General features: G+C 47.8%; 8 protein-coding genes and 1 non-coding gene across 9 annotated transcripts; 5 read left to right on the forward strand and 4 right to left on the reverse strand.

The window, feature by feature from the left end:
- Positions 1-176: 176 nt before the first annotated feature.
- On the reverse strand, positions 177-1,589 carry BU24DRAFT_486372 (uncharacterized protein). The gene is made up of 4 exons (XM_033533415.1): positions 1,137-1,589; positions 958-1,042; positions 690-905; positions 177-623 (listed from the first exon to the last, which is right to left on the reverse strand). Exons 1-4 carry the CDS (start codon positions 1,485-1,487, stop codon positions 460-462), a joined length of 816 nt encoding a protein of 271 aa, XP_033379954.1. The 5' UTR covers positions 1,488-1,589; the 3' UTR covers positions 177-459.
- A 1,159-nt stretch (positions 1,590-2,748) lies between these two features.
- Positions 2,749-2,843, forward strand: BU24DRAFT_t73. Its single transcript has one exon. It is a non-coding gene; the product is annotated as a tRNA-Asp (tRNA).
- Positions 2,844-3,438: 595 nt separating this feature from the next.
- On the forward strand, positions 3,439-5,100 carry BU24DRAFT_426689 (ankyrin). The gene has a single exon (XM_033529027.1). The coding sequence runs from the start codon at positions 3,495-3,497 to the stop codon at positions 5,079-5,081; it is 1,587 nt and encodes a 528-aa protein (XP_033379955.1). The 5' UTR covers positions 3,439-3,494; the 3' UTR covers positions 5,082-5,100.
- A 659-nt stretch (positions 5,101-5,759) lies between these two features.
- On the reverse strand, positions 5,760-6,533 carry BU24DRAFT_426690 (uncharacterized protein). Its single transcript, XM_033529028.1, has one exon. It carries the CDS (start codon positions 6,452-6,454, stop codon positions 5,882-5,884), a length of 573 nt encoding a protein of 190 aa, XP_033379956.1. The 5' UTR covers positions 6,455-6,533; the 3' UTR covers positions 5,760-5,881.
- Positions 6,534-7,809: 1,276 nt separating this feature from the next.
- BU24DRAFT_426691 (SGT1-domain-containing protein) lies at positions 7,810-9,970 on the reverse strand. Its single transcript, XM_033529029.1, has one exon. The coding sequence runs from the start codon at positions 9,835-9,837 to the stop codon at positions 7,924-7,926; it is 1,914 nt and encodes a 637-aa protein (XP_033379957.1). The 5' UTR covers positions 9,838-9,970; the 3' UTR covers positions 7,810-7,923.
- Positions 9,971-15,256: 5,286 nt separating this feature from the next.
- BU24DRAFT_426693 (uncharacterized protein) lies at positions 15,257-15,971 on the reverse strand. Its single transcript, XM_033529030.1, has one exon. The coding sequence runs from the start codon at positions 15,954-15,956 to the stop codon at positions 15,666-15,668; it is 291 nt and encodes a 96-aa protein (XP_033379958.1). The 5' UTR covers positions 15,957-15,971; the 3' UTR covers positions 15,257-15,665.
- Positions 15,972-19,618: 3,647 nt separating this feature from the next.
- BU24DRAFT_413255 (uncharacterized protein) lies at positions 19,619-20,161 on the forward strand (the record flags this gene model as incomplete). Its single annotated transcript, XM_033526146.1, has 1 exon — positions 19,619-20,161. The coding sequence occupies one exon, from the start codon at positions 19,619-19,621 to the stop codon at positions 20,159-20,161; it is 543 nt and encodes a 180-aa protein (XP_033379959.1).
- Positions 20,162-20,672: 511 nt separating this feature from the next.
- Positions 20,673-21,281, forward strand: BU24DRAFT_466312 (uncharacterized protein; the record flags this gene model as incomplete). The annotated part of the gene is made up of 1 exon (XM_033532353.1): positions 20,673-21,281. One exon carries the CDS (start codon positions 20,673-20,675, stop codon positions 21,279-21,281), a length of 609 nt encoding a protein of 202 aa, XP_033379960.1.
- Positions 21,282-21,782: 501 nt separating this feature from the next.
- Positions 21,783-23,516, forward strand: BU24DRAFT_426694 (WLM-domain-containing protein). The gene has a single exon (XM_033529031.1). The coding sequence runs from the start codon at positions 21,920-21,922 to the stop codon at positions 23,285-23,287; it is 1,368 nt and encodes a 455-aa protein (XP_033379961.1). The 5' UTR covers positions 21,783-21,919; the 3' UTR covers positions 23,288-23,516.
- The last annotated feature ends 155 nt before the right edge of the window (positions 23,517-23,671 follow it).

Below are 23,671 nucleotides of genomic sequence, written 5' to 3' on the forward strand. Positions count from 1 at the left end.
GATCCGCACCGCATGTACATTTATACAATCAAGAGTATTGCAACACTCTGATTAATTTCTTATTTCCTCATGACAGTAGGCCTCTTTTTGCGCCTTGTTTCTTCGTTTGTGATACCGCTCCAGCTTTCTATGCATATAATTTACTGAAATGAAAACAATAAATCCTAAAAATAAATACTCTTGCTTTCTCACGTGCGAGCCCTTGTCGAACTAATCCATTGATGACGCCAGGTCATTTCAATCCTAGATTGCCGACCATTCTTATCTGAATAGTTGCATCGAATGTGTTCTCGGATTCGAGGGAATGATAACACGGGGAGCAGTGACTGCTGTTTAGGATGTTTATAATAGGTTTCTGGCTCTTGTGGATATCTTTGCCTCCCGTCAACATGGACTTTCGACAGCTGAGATATGCCTTAAGCCGCCGGCCTCAACTGAAGTTCAACACTCCCTCGATCCCTAAGCACTGAATGTCTTCCCAACCGCTCGTTTCTGTCCGACAAGCATCGTCTCATTCCCACACTTGACCCTCTCGCCATTAACGACCCTAGTCCCATTGTTGACAGTGCCTCCATCTACCATCTGGAATGCCACAACGCCGCCAAACGGACCGGCCGCGTTTTCTGCACCATCACTTCGCCGTTAGCCATCCACAAGCCTGGCATTTCAGGGCATCACGATAAACTCACCATTAGCAATCTTCATAAAGCAAACGCCATCCAATCCCGCAACCTTTCCCTCACACTTGGTGTCCCCCGCCACCGCAACACGGAACGTATAGTCCCTATTCACCGTCTTCGCGCCGCGCCTCAGGAGGTGATTGGTGCGAGTAGACAGTGCTGCCAGCGACAAGGAGCGCGGGATCGATGCGTCTGGGTTCAGATTTCCGTTTTTCCCGGGGATGTCTGTTGATAACTGTGAGATTTTGAAGAGGTAGAGAGATGGGGGTGAACGTACCCAGTAGGATCTCAGCTTCCGTTCCGTTGGAGAAGGATCCTGAGGCTGTGGTGTCGATTACGGCTTTCAGCGGTCCTGCGCCGTCCTGTATGCAAGTTCTACATCAGCACAGTTCGAAACCCTCCAACCGCAACTACCATCACGGGAAAGATCTAGATGAATGGAGAACGCAAACACACCGTAACAACAACATGCCAAACCCCCTCCACCCATCCGTCCTCCTTCCCCACCAACGCGACTCCCCCATTTCCCCCATCACTCAACCCCCTCGCGATCCACAGATCCTCCACCCTGTTCTCCCCTCCCCCTTCCGTCTTCCCCAGCCCGTCGCTCTTGATGCCCCCCTTGAATACCGTCGTGTCGACCTCGGTCTCGGAGTTGGGCCCCGTGTTGGGAACGATGCCGCCGATTATGCCGAGCGCGGTCGTGTTCCCGCCTGCGGAGCCGGTCAGGTGCGTCACTTTGCCATGGGCTGTGACGTAGGGTGCGAGGGTGAAGAGGAGGAGCGGAATGGTAGTGGGGATGTGCATAATGGTGGTTGAAGGGCTGCGAATCTATCGCGCGCGTTTGGAAAAGAATGGGGAAAAGACAGAGATGAAAAAGAAAGAATAGACACAGAGAGACAGGGAAGAGAAAAGATAGGGGAAGGGGCGGGGGACTTATGAGGCTCTTCTTCTTCGTGACACTTCTGATATCACATCTTTGTACTTTATATCTATATATTCCCCCGTCCTATGCGAACACCCCACCTACCTACCTATAGCCACCAGGCACAGGACCGCCCTTTCATCTCACCAAAACGAAACATGTCGCTTCTCCTAGTACCTACAGCAGCGCGCGCAGACAGTTTCACGGCCCGGCAAACGGTACCACGAAGGCAGAGGGCGGACACGATGTTTGGACCAGCGACGCTCAATCGTCGGTTAAGGTGGAAGACAAGCACATTCAAGCTTTTTTGAGCCCCTTTGAGGACAGGGCGCTTGGGAATGGGATCGATTGGTGGGGAAGAATTTGGTTGGAGGAGGGGAGAGGGTTGTTTGGTGGTGAAACGGAGGTGTTTTGGAGTTTTGAGCGTGGGTGGGAATGGTGTTGAGGTTGAGAGGGTGTTTGTCTTGAAGGATCTATGGGGAGTTCTATCTTTTAATTGTGAAAGTATTGTTCTTATGCCCTGACGTAGCTTGAATATTGAATTCGTAGATTCTTCGAGTATGAGAAGTCTTGATATATGCGAGTATACGGATCATCGCAGCGAAGTTTCGTTGGGTGTTTGTGATGTGGGATGTTTGTTTATGGCTTCTTGGTATCTTGTTTCTGGTGTTACAGATCTGTCATGTTTGCGCGCGCTTATATCCCACTCCAGAGCATACAAACTACACCTACGCGCCGTGTACTACTACCAGAGCCAACACTTGCGCACCACAGATGTACCTAGAGAACCGACGATCTGGGACGGGTTACCAAGTCTGATATTTTTGGGCATTCCAATCTAGATAATGGTTTAAGACGCCCCTGAATAGGTTAGATATGTCTGTCTCTGGATTGTTCGTTCTGAGTGGTAGTGGTGATAGCGCTAACAATAGCGTATGTCACCGTTCACCCGTCCAATTCAACCGAACGCCACCCAGGGCTCCGGGCATTCCGTCAGCCCCACTATCTCTTGAGACATTCGTTCGCCTCTCTGGTTCTTTTCAAAGACAGTCTTACTTCTAAGATCATGTTGTGTTTTGCAATATAGTATGTATAATTTGTTTACCTCTCATCAAACAACCATCTCACGCCTCAGCGTGAACATCTTCGATGGTCTAGTGGTCATGATTTCCGCTTGTCAAGTTCCTCTTCGGAAGTAACAAGCGCGGGAGACCGGGGTTCGATTCCCCGTCGGAGAGTCATTAATTTTTGCCTTTTTTTCGCCATTTCGTTGGTTGTTTAGGATGTGGTGGTGTTGAGACATTTGCGTGGGTGACGAGGACGACAAACGACACTGACAAGGCTAGGAATAGCTTCCTCCTTCTTTTTTGCACAATTGTCTGGCTGCTAGCCTAATTAATATACAAAATAATATAATACAAGTACACATTTGTAGGGCTGCGCTGCCATGGACAAATTTCTACACCGCTATATGCGCATCGTTTATTTTGAGTGTATCTTGTCACATAGACTCTCATCATACATTCCAAAAAAATAGAATGCCTTTGCTTGCGGCGAATCACGACGATAGGGGAGTCAGCCTTGCGGTCTGTCTATCATTAATTTGAAGCGTCATCCTTCTCCGTGATCCTTAGCGAACAATAGGATAGTTACAGTAGAACCCTCCCACGGCCGATGAGCCTGACCGTTCTGTTCTACTTCCACCCATCTTGATAGAGCATACCAGTACTGGCACGCATCGTCACCAACATGATATTCACGGAACTGCCTCTCGTCATCGCACAGGACATAATATTACAAGCAGTTTTGGCACAGAGAAATATAGGAGGCATACTTCGATTAAGGCTCGTCAATTGTAAGGCTTGCCATCATCTCCCCGTTGACCATACATGACTCACACTCACCGCGTAGCATTTTTCGATAACGAGATAATCAGACTATGCAGCAAAACAGAAATAAAAAAGAGTGTACCATGGCCTCATCCTTACCAGCTGGAACTAGCCCCAGCTTCATTCCGGCGGCGGCTTCTCAAAGCACACATTGGGGACAGAGAACACATCAAGACGCTCTTCGCTATGGAAATACATGCTGTCGTCGATTACATTATGAAAAACAGCGAAGAAGAGGAGAGGTCTTCAACGTATCAAGGTCTCCTGGACAAGATCTGCGAGGTCCTGATTCATAACCGGTGTGTCGGTTGGGCTGGAGATGAAGGCCATAGACTTGGTCCAAAAGAAATTCGATACACAACCCTGATACAGCTAGTATCTTTCAATCTTGCTTTCTATCTTGGGTACCGAACTCTGGTGGTAAAAATGCTGGAACAGGGCGATGCCGGTATCTTGCGCAAGGAAGAACGCGAATACTACCTCCGAGCAATCGACATCTCACTCCAATTGAAGGATCCGACCAGGACAGTCATGCTTCTGAATAACGGTCCCTCATGGGAGAGGCCATATCGCTGGTTCTTCTTTGCTTCCAACTTCTTAGACATCGCTGAATGGGCCGAGGAAGAGAACCTTCACGCCATCTTCCTTACTCTACACTATAGAGTTGCTCGCCATTCATACCGCCTCAAAGAGGTTATAGAAGTGGTCGAGAAATTCGCCAATCAGGAGCGTTGGGAAACAGCCTGCAAAGTGTTGAATGAATTCTTTCCCTGGCCGGAATCTTCCCATGCGCCACAGCTTGTATCGCTGGCCTGCCGATGTGGATATGATGATCTACTCCAGAAGATTGTAGACCGACCTACACAAATGGATATGCAACTCTACGGAAAGAAAGGCCCACTGCATGAAGCAACTCTTCGTGGACATGTGAGTACGGTCCGCTTACTGCTCGAGAACCAAGCCCTAGAGAACGACCCTTGGGGTTGGCAGATGTCTCTGTGGAGATACGCGGCGAGAGGCGGGAGACTAGACATCATGAGACTACTTCAGGAATTCGGAACTCGAAAGGGCGTAGATATTCTCAGCGTACTTGTCATCGCTGCCGATACTGGACATCTTGAGATGGCAAAGTACGCTGTTGAACATAGGTTCGACAGGCCGGCCAAGGCTGGTGCCGGTCGCCGGAAAAGAGCGATGGTCACACAGCGTATTCGTTACTTTGCACTGCTTCGAGCGATCGTTCGAAACCGTGTAGATATTATCCGGTGGCTTGTCGAAGAACTCAAAATCAGCGCTGAGGGATCCGGCTATGATTGTAGCGCCAGCCGTCCGCGATTCCCGATACTTCTCGCGGTCGATTGTGGGAGCGAAGATGCGGCGAGGGTTCTTTTGCGGTTGGGATCCCCCCCGTTGCTGAAGGAAGATCTTGTCACGGTCACATCGGACTCAGAACGTGCGAAACGAGACAAATGCTTGGAAGAGCTCCGGTGCGATCTTTCATTTGGGCGTGAGGTTGCTTGGGGAATAAGTGCGACTCGCGAAGATGTCGAGAGGTGCTTTTGGGTTGCAACGGAGAGCAGAGAGTAAACAATACCACGCGGTTCCGCTTCCCATATTTAGTAAATATTGGTGTTTATCACTCTGGGATGATCTGCCTATTTAGCTTCATGTGAAGTCATAGCACTAAGTGGTTATTTTTGGCAAGACACGTTAGGACCTCCAGATATGCACCAACTATGAACAGTTAGAGCCCGCTAGACATATAAATCAATGTTCCCTGCGTCATACCAAGATTTCCAATGCAACACCACGGTGAGAGCTCGATGTTCAAAGTACTAGGTAATGTTGTTGATGACATGAATTCGTGAGCGAATTTAATGTCGACGCTCATGCGACTATATCGAAAGCGTATTCAAAGTACCAGCAGCTCAATGATTACATTTCATTTATTGCCAATGAGGGCATGAAAGCATAATCATTTGAGGGGATTTGGCATTTAGTTCTGTTTAAATCTTGGTATCGCAATCATTATAGATCCAAAATGTTTGGAGCCATTCAATTTCTATTTCCTAAAAGGGTTCTCACGTTGAGATAGGATTTGGTAGGCGAGGGTATTATATATGATTTCTCTAAGCAGATTCACGACCTCTTGAATCTCAACTCAAACCTGAAATGCGAATTCTGTTCAACAATTGTTGGCTTGTCAGTAGTAACCATCTGAAGATGACAATGATTGGTTTCGCGCAATTAATATAAATTTGATTAGGCTAATTGTCATGTCTAAAAGGAATGTGTGTATGTACAAAGATGTAAATGTAAAATCAACAAGCGTCGTGTCTCCTCAAAATCTCGTCATTAGTTGTGGTCTCTATTCCTAACCATTCCCCTTAAGATTCCGTATAACGGCATCCGACTGGAGTGGTTGTATCAATAACCTTTGCATTCACACCGACACAGTTCTCGAGGCCGCCCGGTTTGGCGACACCCGTGAGCCACAAGCTCCATCCGCCGTCCAATGCTCCGGGACACGCCTGCACACCATTGTCTCCGAAGGTCAGACCACCGTCTGTGATCTTCCAGCCCTTTGTCTCTGCATTCCTGGGCAATGACACTTCCGCACAGCTAGAGTAGCCAATCTTGCCCTGGCCCATTCCTGATCGATCGACATAGACGGTCTGGGGTTTGGCCCATGCGGCATAAAGTTTCAACTCTTCGTTCTCGATGAAAAAGGTCGCAAAGTTGGATTCCTTCTCGCAGGTGGCGTTTTGCGATTGGAGGTTGACGAGAAGGCTGCCACGACTGGCTTGAACACCAGAATTCTGGACGCCTGAGCCCGAGCGAATGGTGATCAGGCCAAAGGTCTTTGGTGCTTCGGCTTTGGTGGTTTTGTATTCGGGGCTTGGGTGCGCGAATGCCGTCGCAGCAACAAAGGAGGTCAACACAGCAGTTGTGAAGAGCATCTTGGATGTAGTCTGATTGTATGTTTCGTTGGTGATTTGGGAAAAGTTGAGATTGGATATGAAACTATAGATCGTAGGCTTGAGATTGTTTGATTGAAGGTGGTGTGGTTATCCGTTCAAGTGCGGAGTGTTGAAGTTTTATACTTGAGTTCATTTCCCTAATTGGCAACTCGAAGCTCCAGACATGAAGTTCCAATATGAAGTCATTCTATAAATTCATCATCTTGCATTCGCCGTGGGTCCAATGTTGCACAGAGCATACCGATTCCTCCGACTGACCGACCTCTCACCGAGTGTCATGGAGAGCTGACCATTCATAGGTCACCAATCCCTCCGTTAGCGATCCAGAAGTAATGTCGATCTGTCTGCGAGAGGTGCTAGCCCCAGCCCTGACGATGTTAGCATCTCTTCCGCAGACCACATGCCCATACTTGTCGCCACTCAATAGACTCCCATGTATCCAAGTAAGGAGAATTTGACGTTTCTGGAAATGGGGCGCGGCTACGTCCACTTAGCGGGGCCGCAGTCATTGTGAAACCATGTGGAGGTGGCTACGTAAATCTACCGTCCTCTAATTCGCCAATTCGATCGTCGGTCAACCCGGCGAATTAAAATAGCTTTCCACCCATTAATATGAGGTAACCTTCCATGGCCTCCTTGAAGAAGCTCCATGCGACCTGACCATTGAGGCTGAGATGCGATGCATCACCAGGGCACCAAGCGAGACTGACGGCAATACGGCAAGCTGACAACCTAGCGTGCAATACCGCTTCAACAGCTGTATAGCCCAACCGCACTTGATGGGTATAGGTATTACAGCAAATGCATTTGTCCCATGGGAGGTTGGAGGGCAAACCACCGCCCAAAGGAAAGGCCGGCTTCGAACTCGGAATTCTGAGTTTTGTCCCTTCGGCCCTATGCAATAGTTCGATCCTTGTACAACTGATCACTGCCCCTGAGAAATGCAACGAAGCAAGTCTAGGTGACCCGTAGGACAGAGCAGATTCACCGTCTATTGTGACCCAAGCTTTCGTTGGGTTGTCGGGTAAGCAGTCACTTGGTTGCACGCCATAAACCGGTGGTGATCTTCAACCTGATAGTCATCTTATGTAGGTATGCATCCAATGGTGCATGCAACTGACAATGATTTTACGTGCATGATCTCGAGGTCTGGAAAATGGACTATATTCTAACTTCTGAACACTACCTTATAGATGCATAATGGTCTGAAATTCCGAAGCGCGCCCTTTCACGAATATATTGCAATTATTCAGAGTACGAAGAAGGATTACTTCCTATCCGGCATTTTTGGTCTACCTAAAGAATGGGCCAATTCTCATCAAAGTGTAGTATGCATTAGATTTGAAGTGAGCTAATCATCGGCCAATTATTCTATCACCACATAATAAGCTAGATCGAGGATTCTATTTCAAGCCAGTGAACGAAGAAGAGGTGCTACCTCGTTGGTCCTAAGCCCTTCCTGAATTGTTCGCCTTTGTTTGGTCATCCAAATCAGGAGGAAATTGTATACCCATCATGCCCATCAGGTTGCCAGCCGGGCCTGCCATACCGGCCTGTCCTTTGAATGCTTTCAGCATATTATCGGCAAGATTGTAATCTTCATCCAGGTATTCCCCATCCTCGTCTTCTTCGTCTTCATGGCCTTCCGGAACGCTCTCAACTTTTGCTTTGCCTTTACCCTTCTGGTCCGAGACGCTGAGTATTTTCTTTGCAGACTTGTCTGCTTTCGCGATTCCATCATCAAGTTTTAATGCTCCGTGACTGAATAATTCTGCCTCCATCATCTCTGATAGTTTGCGGATTTCCTCGTCTTCTTCTTGCTCGGCTTCTTCAGCACGGGCAAGTTCGCGTGCATCGTCTGTCAGTGCGGACTTCTCCGCCGAAGAAAGAGCCATGAACTTCTCTAGAGCTTCTTCGTATTCTTTAAACTCTTTTTCAGCATAGTCATCCTCTTCTTCGTCATCATCGTCATCACTATCGTTTTTGTTTCCCTTTTCCTCGCTGGGCGAATCACTGTCTTCTGGATCGTCCCACCCTCGCGGTTCGTCGGAATCGTTATCGACGTCCATTGGGTCTAGTCCACCTGCACCATCCACTCCCGCATCTTCATCGTTCATGAAGTCATTAAACCGCTCGACCATTTTCCGGAGGTTGTCTTGGGCATGCTTGTCACCGAAACCACCAGTTCCTGGCGCACCTCCCCGTCCAGCAAGTTCGCGCTCGAACTCTGCAAAATCGATATCAAGCCAGCCCTCATCATCATTACGTACTGGCCATTGTGCAATATCTTTGTCACTCGGGAGGCTGTCGTCCCCAGTTTCCAAATCCTCAAGCAGAAGCTTAATTTCGCGAACGGGTTTCTTATCAGCGTATATGCTGTGCTGGATCAGCATTTCCAGTCCTGCGGCAACTTTGATACCCAATTCAGCCTTGTCGCGAAATGCATCTCCATTCTTGTTGACCAGGGCATCCAATGCGGCATCCCATGGTTTTGGGGGGCCCCATGTTTGCCCGAGTAATTGCGCGTACAGAACTTTCGTGAAACGAGCGCTCACTGTGACAAAGTCTTCCGGTGAGAATATAAGGGAGGTTTTGGATTTGTCCGGTTGCAGTAGGCGAAGGGCTATGGGATCTCGAAGATAGAAAGCTTCCACTATTGGCGCAATGTAGGAAGGGTTGATGTGCAGTATGTGTGCGACCTTTCTTGGTAACGGTAGAGTCGCATGATGTTGATTCTCAGAAATGCTTGCCGGGTAGTCTTTGAGACGATGGAATGCTTCTTTCTCCACCTTTGGAAAGTGTTGCGGTTTTGCAGGTGTCTCCGTGATGATCGATAGCGAATCTTTTAGTTTCAAGGGGCCCGGGTTTTGCACCTTCGAAAGTGGTATAATTAGCATCCGATGGTTGTTTATCCAAACTCGATTCTCGGAAACTTCTGGATTGAGCCAGGTCGGTAATGCATTCGCAGCCTCGATGAGCAGGAACTCTCCGTCGGTATCGTATATGCGTATCCATGCATCCTTAAATTCCTTACTCAATTCGCGTAACAACCATACTATCAACCACTCATCTGCCACACTATCCCCGTAATTGGTAGATCCCTTCAACAACCATCGGCCCTCTTCACGAACGAGCTCGAGCTTGATTGGCTCCCGCTGCCAGATGTACTCTTTCAGAAATTTCTTCTCTAATGAATTCAGTGAGCGCTGAAAGGACTGCAAGCGTTCTCTTGTTTGTACATCTGATAGCCTGGTATCGATGATATAGATCATGTATTCGACCACATCCTCTGGCAATTTCTTTGGAAATCCGTCAAATCCTTCACCAAACCATTTGAAGTCGTCTTTGGGGATGTCCTCCATGATTAGGTAATAACAATTGGATTTTGTGCAAACCACGTGTTTCAAGATCCAGGCTGATCTACCATGTGAAGTCAGGAGATATCAATAACGTTGGCGCCTCGAAAATGATTTTGGCCGTCTTGCTCACTTTCTCTGTCAAAGAATGAGGGTCGAGGGCGGATATAAAAGTTCATGTTCCGCGGGTGGCGGCACACGTGCCACCGCAATTGCCGCTTGTCTATGTTGAGCTAGCGTGGTCCCCACCGCGCCTTGTTGTTTATTCACTCGACAAAGTAAACAAATGACTGCACTCTTCTGTATCATTTGAACGTAACCTTTACATTGCTGTTTAGCTATTTTTTCTTTCGCTCATGCATTTCAGCGATTACGACCACCTTTACGAATAATGGCACATCACTACGTAGACTCGCCCCGGACTGAGGGCGGCGATTTCACACGCGTTGACAACACAGAGGCCGCCCTCGATTTCAGCATGGAGGCCAGCTTCCGAGCTCCAGAAGGTCGCGACAATTTATTCAAACAAATGCGTGGAGCGCGCAACAACGTCACATCAACACCTCGAAACCCATTGGCGACACTACGAAATCCGAACGCGAAATCAGAGTTCACTCCACTTATGAAGAGCGCAACAGCGAACAGGATGAGGCAAATCAACGGCTTACCGAAGGGAGGAATCGCGACACCTGCTGCAATGAAGCCGGGCTTCCAGCTTAGCAATTCGCCCTTGCCGGAGGCCAGCACATACGACGCGACAAACTCGAGTATGATGAGCGATTCGGGGGTGGATGGACGCACACCGGTACCAGATGCGATCAGCTCAAGTGCGATGAGCACACCAATGGCACTGCCAAGGAGAGGGGAAGGTGCGCTGGAGGGAAACGGCAATGTGATAACACTACGCGAACAGGAAGCAGTAAGTCTCAACCCCAGCGATGCAACAATGCTCTGTTCTAAGTTCGATTACCTAACTCCATAATAGCGCTTGGAACAGATCGACAAAGAAAATTTCGGTCTGAAGCTCAAGATCCATTTCCTCGAGGAGAATCTTAAGAAAACCGGCCCTGAGTTCAACGCCGCTGCACTCGCCGAGAACGTTTCCCTAAAAACCGAGAAGGTCACGATGGCGCGGGATATTCAAAAATATTCCAAGAGCCTTAAGAACGCGGAGAAGGAGCTGGATACATACAGGCAACAACTAAGAGACTATGCCGAGAAGGTGAAAAGGCGGCATGCCGACGAAGGAATGCGAGAAGAGATGGATGAGTTGCGTAAACTTGCAGAAGAACGCGTAGCTGAAATCGAGCAACTGGAAGCTAAGCTTGACGAGGCGCAGGGCGCGGAGGATGAGCTTGAGAAACTGAATGAAGAGCTCGAGAAGGCCAACACTGAGCTAAAACGAAGGGACGACTTACTCGACGAGCACGAAGAACAGATCGAAAATTTAGAACGGAAATTGCAAGCTGCTCAAGGCTCTCAGGAAGCGGATCTTGAAAGCCAAGAGCAGCGTGTTGCCGAACAGAAGGAAAAGATCGAGGATTTGGAAGACCAACTTCGCTCCATGGAGCGGGAGAAGGACGCCGAAATCAACGAACTTCAGGAAAAATTGGACTCTGCTTCTGGCGATAATGATCAGCACGTGCGAGCTCTAAAAGAGCAGCTGGATAATGTTGAGAGACAGCTCAGCGAGGTGGAGGAACAGAAGCAAGACGAGATAAACGCGCTTGAAGAACGCCTAAGAATGTTTGAGCGTGAGAGGGACGTGGAGATCAAAGCCCTGCAACGCCAAGTGGATTCATCAGAGAGAGAGAAGCTGCAAGAGATGGACGCTTTGAAAGAACGTTTACAACTTGCCGAGTCTCAAGGAGATAACCAGTTACAGCTTGCCCAACAAGCTGCCAATGACGCGCGTCAGAAGGTGATCGACGTTACCCGTGAGAAGGATGTCGAGCTGGAACTTCTCCAAGCGAGAGTGGACACGGCAGAAGCGCAGGTGGACGAGCTGGACAACTACCGAAAGCAGATGTCAGATTTGCAGCATCAAGTTACGCGCTTGCAAAGGGACACTGCATCGTACGAGCAACAAGTCAACCAAATGCGCTATACCATAACGCTCAAGGACCGCGAGATCGAAGAGTTTAAGAACATTCGCCATGAGCGTGACGATGCTACACAACAGATCCAAAGCATGCGATCAACAATGTCCAACAAAGACCACCAGATTGAAGCCCTCCAAAGAATCACTCGCGAGCGGGATACTCTGTCCGCAGAACTGGGGAGTCTCCGGGCCTCCACGCAGACTCGCGAACGCGACCTAACAAATCTGCAAAAGAAGCTAGACAATCACGACAGTGCCTTGATGGAACTCTCAAAAGTCAAGACCGACCTGGCGGATCGACTTCGTGAGGTTGAAAATGCACGCAAGGCTATTGCAGAGCGCGATGCGGAGCTTGATGCTTTGAGAAACCACGCCGATGAGCCCGGAACACAATTAGATGTAATGCAAGGCCTTGTACGCAAACGCGACGATGAATTGGAAGCATTACGTGAACAAATCAATCAACACAAAGGCAGTATGGATTCACTACAGCAACTTGCTAAGCAAAGGCTGGACGCTCTTGAGTCATTCAAGGAGGAAATGAAGCAAGAAAAGCAGGATCTTGAGGATGAAATCGAAGTATTACAAGAGGCTGTCGACGAAGCGAGTGACGAAAAGTCGTCCTTGGAAGACAAGATTCGTGTACTTGAACAGGAAGTCCAAGCCTCATACGAGATACAGACCAAGTCATCAGACCTTGAAAGCGATCTCCGCAGAGTTGAGCGGGAGAAGGCCCAGCTTCGATCACGCGTGGAGAATTTACAGTTAGATCTAAAGGTCGCAGATCAAGACCGCGATGACCTGCGTCTTCGCTTGGACAAGATTACCGCAGAACTGCAAAACACCCGCTCGCTCAATTCTGGTTCTAATTCCATGGCATCGAAAGAGCGCAATGAGTTGCACGATTTGCTCCGTAAAAGTAAGCTTGAGGCGGAGGATCTCTCCATTCGCGTTACGGAGCTCGAAAGCGAACGTGATGATCTCGAACGCCGCCTTCGGTCGGACATTCGCGACCGCGAATCTAAGTTACGGTCCGCCGCTGCAGATTTGGAGTCTTTGCAACTTCAAGTGTCCGAAAAGACAGGTGAGCTTGAAGCCCTCCAGGGGACTGCAAGCCGACGTATCAGTCCTGGAACTCATGATCGGACTCTACGCCAATATCAAAATGAAATCCGAGACCTCAAAGAAAATCTGCGAAACAAGGCCCTTGATGTTGAGGACTTGCAACAACAGATTGAAGATCGCGATATACGAATCCGGGATCTCACTATTCAGACAAAGAATACCCTCCGGGAGAAAGAGAAGAAACTTCGGATTATGCAATCTGAGCTTGACGCAACACAGAGAGCTGCACGGTCAGGCCTCGCCAGCGAAAGCGACAAAGACAGGCGCCATGTCAAGGAAATTCAAGGCCTTGCGAAACAAATTCAATATTTGAGGGCGCGTTGTGCCCGTGAGGCAGGCTTTCGTGAGAGCTTAGGATACCAAAAGAAGTTTTGTTTGATGATGATTGAAGTATACAATGAATGGTAGGTTCAAGCTATGCCGTAGACATTGTCAAATGCTAACATCTCATACAGTAATCGTCAAGACCTCAAGCTCATCGAAGAAATGGGCATTACGCCAGATATCACTTACCACCAAGGCAATCGTAGACGATCTTTGAAGTCGGCAGGACTTGCAGTAGTGGCTGCGATTAGAATGCAGAAGATGAGTCGCGAATGGGCTGGTCAACGCAAAGTGCACGCGCAGCTTGCACAGAAGCTGGAGGCTATGCATAGAACCAGGAGGAGCGAGAAAGCGCATGGGGGCAGATAGAGCCCATGGTAACTGGGATGAATGATTGGAAAATCGGAGTCAGAACTTGTCTATCGTGGCTTTGCATGAATCGGCTTGGGTACATTATTTGCGGCGCAAAAGGTTCTATTTTTTGGCGGTTCGAGCGGCAGGACGTATTCATCATACCTAATCGGTATGCATTTTGTAGCGAACGACTATCAAATTTGTTCAAGTCCATCGTCCTACTTTGTCTATCGTGAAATAAATCCGATCTAGAGTTGGGTCCGTAAAAAGCAAGCACTGCGACTGGAATTGATACTGGGCTGAGTCATGAGAGTGTACTGGTGCCCCGGATGTATAACTACATTCGACCTGACGGCTGGTTAGTTGCATTGCATGAAGGGTGTTCATTTCGCAAATTGATTTGACGGCACCCCATTGTCGTCATCATTTCTTTGCTGCGGCCACAACTTCAATATAGAGTGTTCAAAATGTATGACTTCTCAGGATCGTGAATGCAGCAGGGTTTCTCCGATATATCGATTGAAACTCAGTGTTCTCAGCCGCATACATAGCTCGTCTCCATTTTGGGCCACCAGCAACACCCGCTCTGAGTATCTGACGCATGCGACTACGCATCCCACGTGGCCTGTGGGCCATGGAAAAAGCAATGATTCATACAAAACGAGTTCTGCGCCGTTTCGTTCGCATTGCAATTTCTTGCATTATTGGGGTCCCCCAGCCTCAAATTTACTCGTGCTCGTACATTCCTTGCATGGCTTGACTAAGTTAAGTGGAGCAATCGATCTCCGCCTCATTCGTAAATTAGCCCTTGCGCGCGGAAAAGTCCACTACATCCGATCGAAACATTAAATCAACGAAACAGTCAGGACTTATAGATAGGTCAAGAGCCATTGTAGAGCATTGTGAACATTACATGAGTTGGCGGCCGCGTAGCTTTGTATGTGTGTACGTAAAGAGGATTCATGACATCACGTTCAACCGCAGGCGGGCAAAAATGTGCCTTGCTTATCAGGCTTGTCGGGCGTATTTAGGTAGAAGTCTCTTGTTTACGGACTAATCAACAAATCAAAATCTAAGACAAGTTTCGGTAGGTAAGCAAGCATGGACAGCCTTGCAGATTGTTAGGCAGATGATTATGGTCAACGTCAACGTCCAAGTCTTGCTTAGTCTCTCCTACTATGGGACTTCATCGGATATGCTAAACTACGTTCGACGAAACCGTTATGCCAAACGGGAAGCTACGGGGCAACAGCGGTTGTCACTTCAAGGACACGGCTTGAAAGAATAAATTGCGATTGCGTGGACTATGACAAAAAGGACCGAAGAATGTGTCAAGCGATAAAATGAGTGTTCGATTGGTTATTAGTACTGAGGTAAACTAAACAAAGCGGAACACAACAAAACAAAACAAAACAAAGCAAAACATGGCAAAAAGCAGAACAAGACAAAAACAGCCAAAAGGAACGACTCTATGAAAATGACAATTGCAATTTGTGTACTTCCCAGCATGTACGTCCCTCTGTCCAAAACGACACAAGTGTCCGCGACATTGTCCCCCATGTCAGGTGGCATCTCACGAAGCCAACCTACGCGTTTGCTGTGGTGCCTGCTCTCCATGGTTGTAGATAGGAAGAAGTATTGAACACCAAACACCAAACACCAGGTACCGTGAATCAAGGATGCGTTGAGCCCAGGTCTGGCCCATGCTCTGGCGGAGCATCCCGTCGGTCCTGACCATGGGGTCCATAAATCCATCCACCTGATTCGGTACTGCATTTCTTCGGAATAAGACACGCATTGTCTACATGGCCGGCATGTTCATGGTAATCTCGTACCTTTGCCGGGGGTAGCGAAGGCGAGGAAGGGGAAGTTCGTTGGCTGTTGAGATCTTGTTTGTGCTCAGGTCTTCATCTATCACAACGAATGCAACCTATCCTCTGTTGCCGTTGCCTCCAGAATGATGATGCCATTGACCTTGCGTTTGCCCATTGTTGTTGTTGTTGGTGTTGTTACCACCTTGTTGTCCTTGCCCTAAGAGTTGTGGGTCGATGGGTATGGCTCCATGGCCTGACCCACCACTGGTACTTCCGTCCTGTGCCCGGCCGTAGGGCCATGGGTGTGGTACACGGGGGATTTGGAATGGACCTGTGATCTGGTTCCGCGCAACTGGAGCGCTCTGACGTTGAGGATTCGGCTGATAGTGATGGAACTGGGTTTGCATGGCTGGAGGAGACGCGGAATTGAAGTGCGTAGATTGGCTGCGGCCCTGGCCGGAAGTGAACTGTTGTTGCTGGTAGTTCTGTGCTTGACCCCCTTGAGAGGACTGTTGGTTGTATTGTTGGCCGTACTGTTGACCGTACTGCTGGCCGTACTGCTGGTTGTTCTGTCGTTGATCCGCCATTTGAATGGTATTGTGTCGATGTTGTTCAGGGAATTCGGCAATATATATGTTTGAAGGCTAGGAGCACTGTGTGCGGGAGCTATCCGTCAATAGTCTGGTTTTTATATGCTCGTAATGGAATTGGAAGTAAGTGATGGAGATGATGGTGACGGTGATCTGCTTGCTTCACGATCTCTTATATAGTTAGTTCCCTCGACTGGAGTGTTCCTACAGATCGTTCACCGGAAGGTGTGTCATTCGAAGAGGCCTCTCGCTCTCATTCTACAACACTGTTGTCACATTGTGATATTCCTACGCTATCCTTAGATTGAGGAACCGAACGCGAGCAACTCAGCCCTACCCCAAACTGTCTCACATTGTAATGTGCATCACGGGGATTCTTTTTCTGATGCCTAACCTTCGCCCACGAGAAAAAGGTCGGATAATTCCATTTGAAGCTCGATCAAGGAATGGAACCCATCTGGAAGTGGAAGTAACGTTACCGCTTTGGTCATTCTCATCCGGAAAATAAACACGGGGTGGATCCCTAGCGCACTCGAAGAGGCTACCACCGTGGTTCGAGTGAACAGTTCCCCTGTTCTGGAGTGTTGGTGGCTCGCCATGCCTAATACACCGCGTGGCTAAGCTGTCTAGGCGAGGACGTAGCATATTTCTGTATTGATAGCGCAGCGATGAATGTAATTTTCGATATGTGAATACCCAAGTCAAGTGACTCAGAAACAAGGCAGCGAAATAGGAATTGGGATTCGACGCCGGCCTCTGCCAATGCGTAAAGAAATACTCTGTGAGCACTCGCTTGAGGCTGCTTCTGCCTTGGTCGGGTCCAAATAAGGTAAACTTAGAGCTCCCATTTGTGTGGCTGAGCAACTATGACGATGCTGTCACCAAACGTGACCAATCAGAGGTGCAATGCTGTTAAAATGGTCGCATGTGCCTATGGAAACCTATGTATTTGAAATGGTATGAGTAGAATGCAGGATCTGATACATGTCCAACATATTTAAAACCCACGGTAACCATTCATTCATCTGAGATTAGACGAAACGTGGATTCATTCTGAGTACGTTTAAGGGCGAGTAGTGTTCTGGGAGTCAACACATAAGACTGAATGCCAAAGATCGGACTACGTGCTACAAAATATCAGCCCATGATTGGTGGTACAGTAAGCTGGCCATCAAACAGCCAATTGGTCCATTAGTTGCGTGGCTGTACCCCAGACGATTTGTCGCAGGATTCAGGTACACGGCGAAGATTCAGAAAATGACGAACCTCGGTAGTGGTGGGCAGGACACCGGAGAGTCTGTGTGATGGATCTTCCTTCTGCGGAAGAGTCAGCGTGTATATCTTGCAGCCGGGCAACGCAATCGATGTATATTTAGAAAGTTTTGTAGAGCACACCGAGTAGCTAAAGTCCATCTGGTCAAAGTACTAGCAGAGATATGGAGTCCATGCTCAGCTTGTCTCGCAAGCCTTCTTTCTTTGTGAGCGAAATCACCAAGAACAAGTACGGAAATTTCGTGAAGTTCAAATGTCTTTGTTAAGATGTACATGTACGGAGTACACGATACTACAAAACTAATAACCTTGGCCAGTCACTCAAACCGAGCGCTGTAGCAGCAGGCGCAAGCGGGCCCCTTTGCGCGAACGGTTGCTTTGCGCAGGAGGATTCTCACCTAACTTGTTTCTCGCTTCAGCATGTCAAAAACGGGCTTACCATGACCCGGCAGCAGGTCCCTCGTCACAATTAAGCGGGTGCTTTGCACGGTACGTGATGGGAACAAAGTCCAACAAACCCTGCGCCCATGGCAAGCGATGTATCATAGGGCATAAGCGAAGGTACCGAGTCCCTCACTGTAGCGATAAGCGCGCTTCTGACGTTGACAAAATCGGTCATTTGCCTTTCATGGAACTAGGGTGACATTGGGATCATCAGCGAGTAGGAATTGATTTTGAGCGGCCGCGAGATGAAAAGTGTGGCGCCGTACTAGAGAACATTGTATGACTCTAGCAGAAAGTAGTCAATGACATTATCTTACAATCAATGAATGGCATGAATACCTTGTTAAGGTAGGTACATTCTGAAAGCGACTGATAGACTAACTAAGCGTACGAAACAATGCACAATGCAAGTGGGTGATATGCTGTACTCTTCAAGGTGTGGAGCGGTCCATATCACTTCATAGTGAGGCCTACGAGATGTGAAAGTAACAAGAGCCTGGAGTACATAATCATATTGTGGTGTAGAAGGATAGATGAGGCTGTTTAGGGATCACGTGTATGAGGAAGGACACTAGGCAGTGCATAGATAGATCGATCAGGGCTGCCGAGAGAGATCGAGGCATCATCCACCTACCTCGGGAGACCTATCGACAGAGGAAAATATCTACTTTTCCTACCTATTCACCGATTGCGGGTCGTGCCTGTGATGCTCCCTACTACAGAGGCGTATATACGCGATAATATATGCCTTTGTTGTGACGCTCATTGGGTTCATCGTGCGACTGAAAGGTGATACAAAAATGACTCCTCAGGGTTTGCAGACTTTAGCGAAATGAATAGACTTCGCGATGAAATATGACTACCTCCATGTGATATGAACCTAGAAGAAGCAATCAATTCCATCGTGCATTTGAAATATACGACATGTAGTCTCTCTATCTCGAAATTATATATATAGATATTGGGAAATTCACTGTCCACAGAAAAGGTCACTAATGATTGCTGCATTCGACAGGTGAATCAACTTTACGAGCTTTCATTATACTGCAGCCAGAATGAGAAAAGACGATACAGCTATTTTTGGCCTCTATATGCCAAGTGAACTTCACTTCATTCGTATGTAAAAGGCACCTGAGATCATTTTGCAATCTCTTAGTGTATATGCCTAGGTAAGGTAGTTTACCATGCGTCTGTTTAAATTAATTTGGACGGTCTTTCATCAATACGAGCGCGTCCCTTAGATGATCATTTCTTGACGCTTTCATTTGACTTTTTGGGTGCTTAATAAGTGTGCGAAATGTTATTAGTAGTTGCTTCCTCGAACGGAGGCCGGTGACAGCATGAATGTAAGACTTGGGCTTCCGAATACGAAGCTTTAAAAGTCTTTTGACTGATGTTCAAATTGATTCAAGGCAATATCCAGATTCATAAGAGATTATGTTTGTATCACAGGAAGTAATGACTGGGTTGTGAGGCAACTCCATGCCTTAATCTCTCACTGACAATGTTGGGGCGATTTCACTTTCACCTGGCGTTCTGCAACCTTTCCCACAAAGCACGCCACTTTCACCAGCGAACATTGTACCCCCAACCCCGGCGGCACAGATTCAACAACAATTACCCAGTTCAGGAACATATTTATGAACTTGACTGTACATGTCAACGTTGACTGATCATATGTTGACAAGAGATATACAATACCATCGCTTGGAAAAGCGCGCTCCATATCACCTAAACTACCACCAACGACGGACAACGACAACATGCACGAACCTACTATGGGGTTTTCAGTGGATCAGGAAAGAATGAAAGCTGCGGAGGCTCTAATGCTGCTAGCAAGGGAAAGCCGCCCTTTAATCAACACCGCGCAAGGTCATCATGCTGTACTGCTAACGACCAATACAACAACAGCCCCGGATCTCACAATGAATTGGTCAATGCTTCCAACTCATTTCGACTATACTCAAGTTCCAGCATATCCTACGCCGGTAAACCCCAAAAAAGAATCATGGGCCGAACCTTCCCAAGAGGCCGATCCTCAGAGACACAAGCGAAACTGGCATGGAAGGACACTCTGGACAGAAGACGAGATTAGTATTTTATTTGAACGATGGGTACAGGGATTCACATATCACCGGATTAGTACTGAATCCTTTCCCTATCGTTCTTCCGCATCTTGCACATTGAAGATAGCCGCATTGAAGAAGGCAGGTAGAATTGTTCATGACGAACAAGCCGCTCACGGATACATCTTGCTCGATAAAGATTATGGAGTTGCAGTGATTATGGATTCAAGAAAAGTATAAGGCATTGTCAGTTCTACACAATGCACACCGAGATTAGATCAAGCCTACGCAAGGAGACATTATCTGGATACAATGTGGGCTAGAGCAGAGATCAAAGATCTAGAGAGCGGCAGTTTCGGAATATTTGTTTGGGCCAATAGGTTCTTGTCTAGGACTAGGATGCCGCTCCATATGATTGATTGTACTATTTGTTCACTGTAGCTTGTTATCAATCGACTGCAACTCCAACTCCCCAGCACGGTGAATCAAGGATGATTCACTCACCTAGGCAGCCATTATCTATACACAGTGCAATACTACAGACACCGTCCACATTCATATCACCCTCTGTATAATTTAACGTCCTACCACACCTGCTATATAAGCTCCTTTCCCATAACATTACATATTTCTGAAACCATCAACTTCAGGATCTTTTCTAACTTCACACTGGCACAACTCAAGCCTACTACAACCCCACCTTAAGACCATAAACGACCCCGCTTGAGATTCCAGGATCTTGTCGTTCAGTATGGACTCGTCTAACACGTATACTCCCGAGGAGCTCGAAACCGTCGAGACCCTTAGATCTTTCAGTCCAGAAGATATTGAAGCCGCCGTAGCCCTCTTGAAGCTCTCACGAGAGGGCACAACACCGACAGATGGTGGTAAAGAGAAAACGAGGGCTTGTCCACCACAAGCTCAATCAAACATTGGACAAGGGAACGGATGTGCTAGGCCTGCTGATCTTCCTATGAGGGCATCACTTGTACGCACCCCCGGGAGAAATTCACACGTCTACCTACCGGCTGATATACCGCCCGTGCGGGGGTCAGTTAAAACCGTTTCACAGTATAATCGTAATCTCTGTGCTGCTGAAAACCATATCATTGATGTAGTTCTGGCACAGTATGGCCTAACGCGGAGAAACGATATCCACGGGCAACCACCTCCAGGTTTCCAGCTAGCACGTCTCAAGGTCGATCTGGAGACTGCGAAAAACAATATTGACCAGGCCTTGCTCAAAGAAGCGAACAGGATGCTGGCTGTTAGGGCATCTCTTCAGCGGGCACGGCGTGCCGATCAAAGGGCAAGGAATGGCCACACAGAAGGTCGACAGAACGACAATTCGGAGCGATGAAAATGGCATGCATAAGGGGGCGCTCATTGCTCAACACGTTCCTGCTTTTACGGGCCCGATACTAGAAGTCTGTGAAGGAGAATGCGGAAGAAGCGTGTGACTGAACGTTCTTGAAGGATGTCATCCAACCGGAACTCGGAATGGAAGAATCATATAGCGAGTAGGTTTCATATGTCAATATCTTTATTACACAAAAACATCCTTTTCCAGGAATGCATGTAAGGCAGACAAACTAAAGTCGTAAATTGAAGCTAGTCTTGAGACGACTCTGCCCCAATGTTGAGTGACCCAAGGTGTTTCCACAGCGTGAAGAATTATCGTATAACTAAGCATCCGAGAGATGTTATTTGATCTGGTTGCACTTCCATATGTTGGACGGGGTATTTGAATTCGTTAGATCGGTTCTTTGACAAGGATGACTGCGCGTCATGGACGCGTCTTATCGATAAGATGGAGGCAACCACCACCAAGACTTTGTATGGGTGCTTCCACAACCACAACCTGATCACGGTCGTTTTGGCATTATCGCCTTGGGTTTTTGCGACCGACTACAACTGCGCAAATGTGCACATCGTATACGCCGTATTTTGTTTCTATCACTCGAACCCAGCTTCACATCCCATGCCGTTACCGTCGTGATGCCCTTAGGTTTCGAACGTCTCAACGAGCGCTCTCAGCGCCCGAATGCGTTGATCAACTTCATTCGCCCACTCCCAGGGCAGACCGCCCCCACTGCTGAAAAGATTCTCAATCGCGTCGCTGCCATATGCTATCCGTTCATGAAAAAACACATGGTACTCGTCCAAGCTCTCGAAGAGTTCCCGTACAACAACGAGTTCGTTGGCCGCAACTTCAATGCCGGGGAGGTCATACAACTGGTCCTACGAAATCGACAGGGACAATGGCTACCCGAACGATGGGTCATGATGGTCATGGTACATGAACTCGCGCACTGCAAGCAAATGAATCACTCCAAGGCATTCTGGAAGGTGCGGAATGAATACGCAGAGGACTTGAAAGATTTATGGCAAAAGGGATATACGGGTGAAGGGCTGTGGGGAAGAGGTCGGAATCTTGATTCGGGGCGTATGCAGTCTGGAAGTACCGACGTGGGCGATGTTCCAGAGCATCTATGCGGCGGAACGTATGGACGACGAAGCAAACGAAAGAGGGGCAGAAAGACAAAAGAGAATATGAGCTATGCAGAAAGAAAGCAGCGCCGTATACTAAAGAAGTTTGGTGCTGGAGGCCAAGCGTTGGGCGAAGATGAAGCTACGAAGGTCAAGCTGGAAGGTGGCGTGGCAAAGAAAGGGAAACCAAGAGTTGCTGGCAGTGCTAGAGGCAGGGAACTCAGAGCTGCTGCAGCATTGGCAAGATTTGACACCTCTAAGAAGGAAGAAGTCACCATCAAAGAGGAAGAGTTAGACTCGGACACCGATGATGATTACGAGGATGTAGACGAAGCAGACGCTGCTTTCGATATCGATGGGACGAAGTTGGTCGACAACAAAGGGCGTGCTTTGGTCAAGATTTGTGAAGATGACAATGAAAACGATGGAGAAGCCAAGAGGGAAATGGAGGAAATTCAAGAAATTGACCTGATCCATGAAAGGCCAACAAAGTTAGAACCACCTCTTCGCTCGAAGCAACAGCCCCCAGGGGTGAAGTCAATTTCAAAGAAGCCTGTTACACAAATGAAGGAGGAACTGCCTTCTAATGATACTTTTCATCGAAACGAATCACATAAAAATCGACCGGCATCCTCGAACGCAACTGATGCAAAAGCAAACGCCCGGAGCTCTGTCGCAAGTACACAGGAATGTTCTATCTGCTCACTGGTCAACGAGCCTGGAACGTTAATTTGTGCTGTTTGTTCTCACGTCCTCAACCTACACCTAGCACCAGATCATTGGAATTGCGCACAACAATCATGCAATACCAAATATATCAACTCAGGAGACGCCGGTATTTGCGGATTGTGTGGCAGCTCGAGAAGGGATTCCTAATGCATTCTGCGTCTGCTGCTTCTAATGATACCCCTTGTTTTTTTTTTTAACTTTATACGAATCAATACGGTTCTTAGAACGCCGATTGCTCAGACCACAGCACAATGTAGTATAACAAGACGAATGCAGTGATGAAAGAGCACAGCGATCCTTCACCCGGGGAGAAGAGAAGCTCTAGCCATTCTCTGATATTCCAGTGAATGAATAGACCCAAAAAAAATACGAAGTCATACAGAAGAAAAAGATCTTTGATCCGGAATGTTGTAACAATGCATCAGAAAGCGCATGTACCAGAGCTAGATTACTATTGATGCTATGATCCTCTTTGGATGAATGGTCATCCAAATCGCGTTAGACCAAATGCTCATGGTTTTGCCAAGACTA

Source organism: Aaosphaeria arxii (assembly GCF_010015735.1).
Source record: "Aaosphaeria arxii CBS 175.79 unplaced genomic scaffold BU24scaffold_9, whole genome shotgun sequence".
Taxonomy (NCBI): domain Eukaryota; kingdom Fungi; phylum Ascomycota; class Dothideomycetes; order Pleosporales; genus Aaosphaeria; species Aaosphaeria arxii.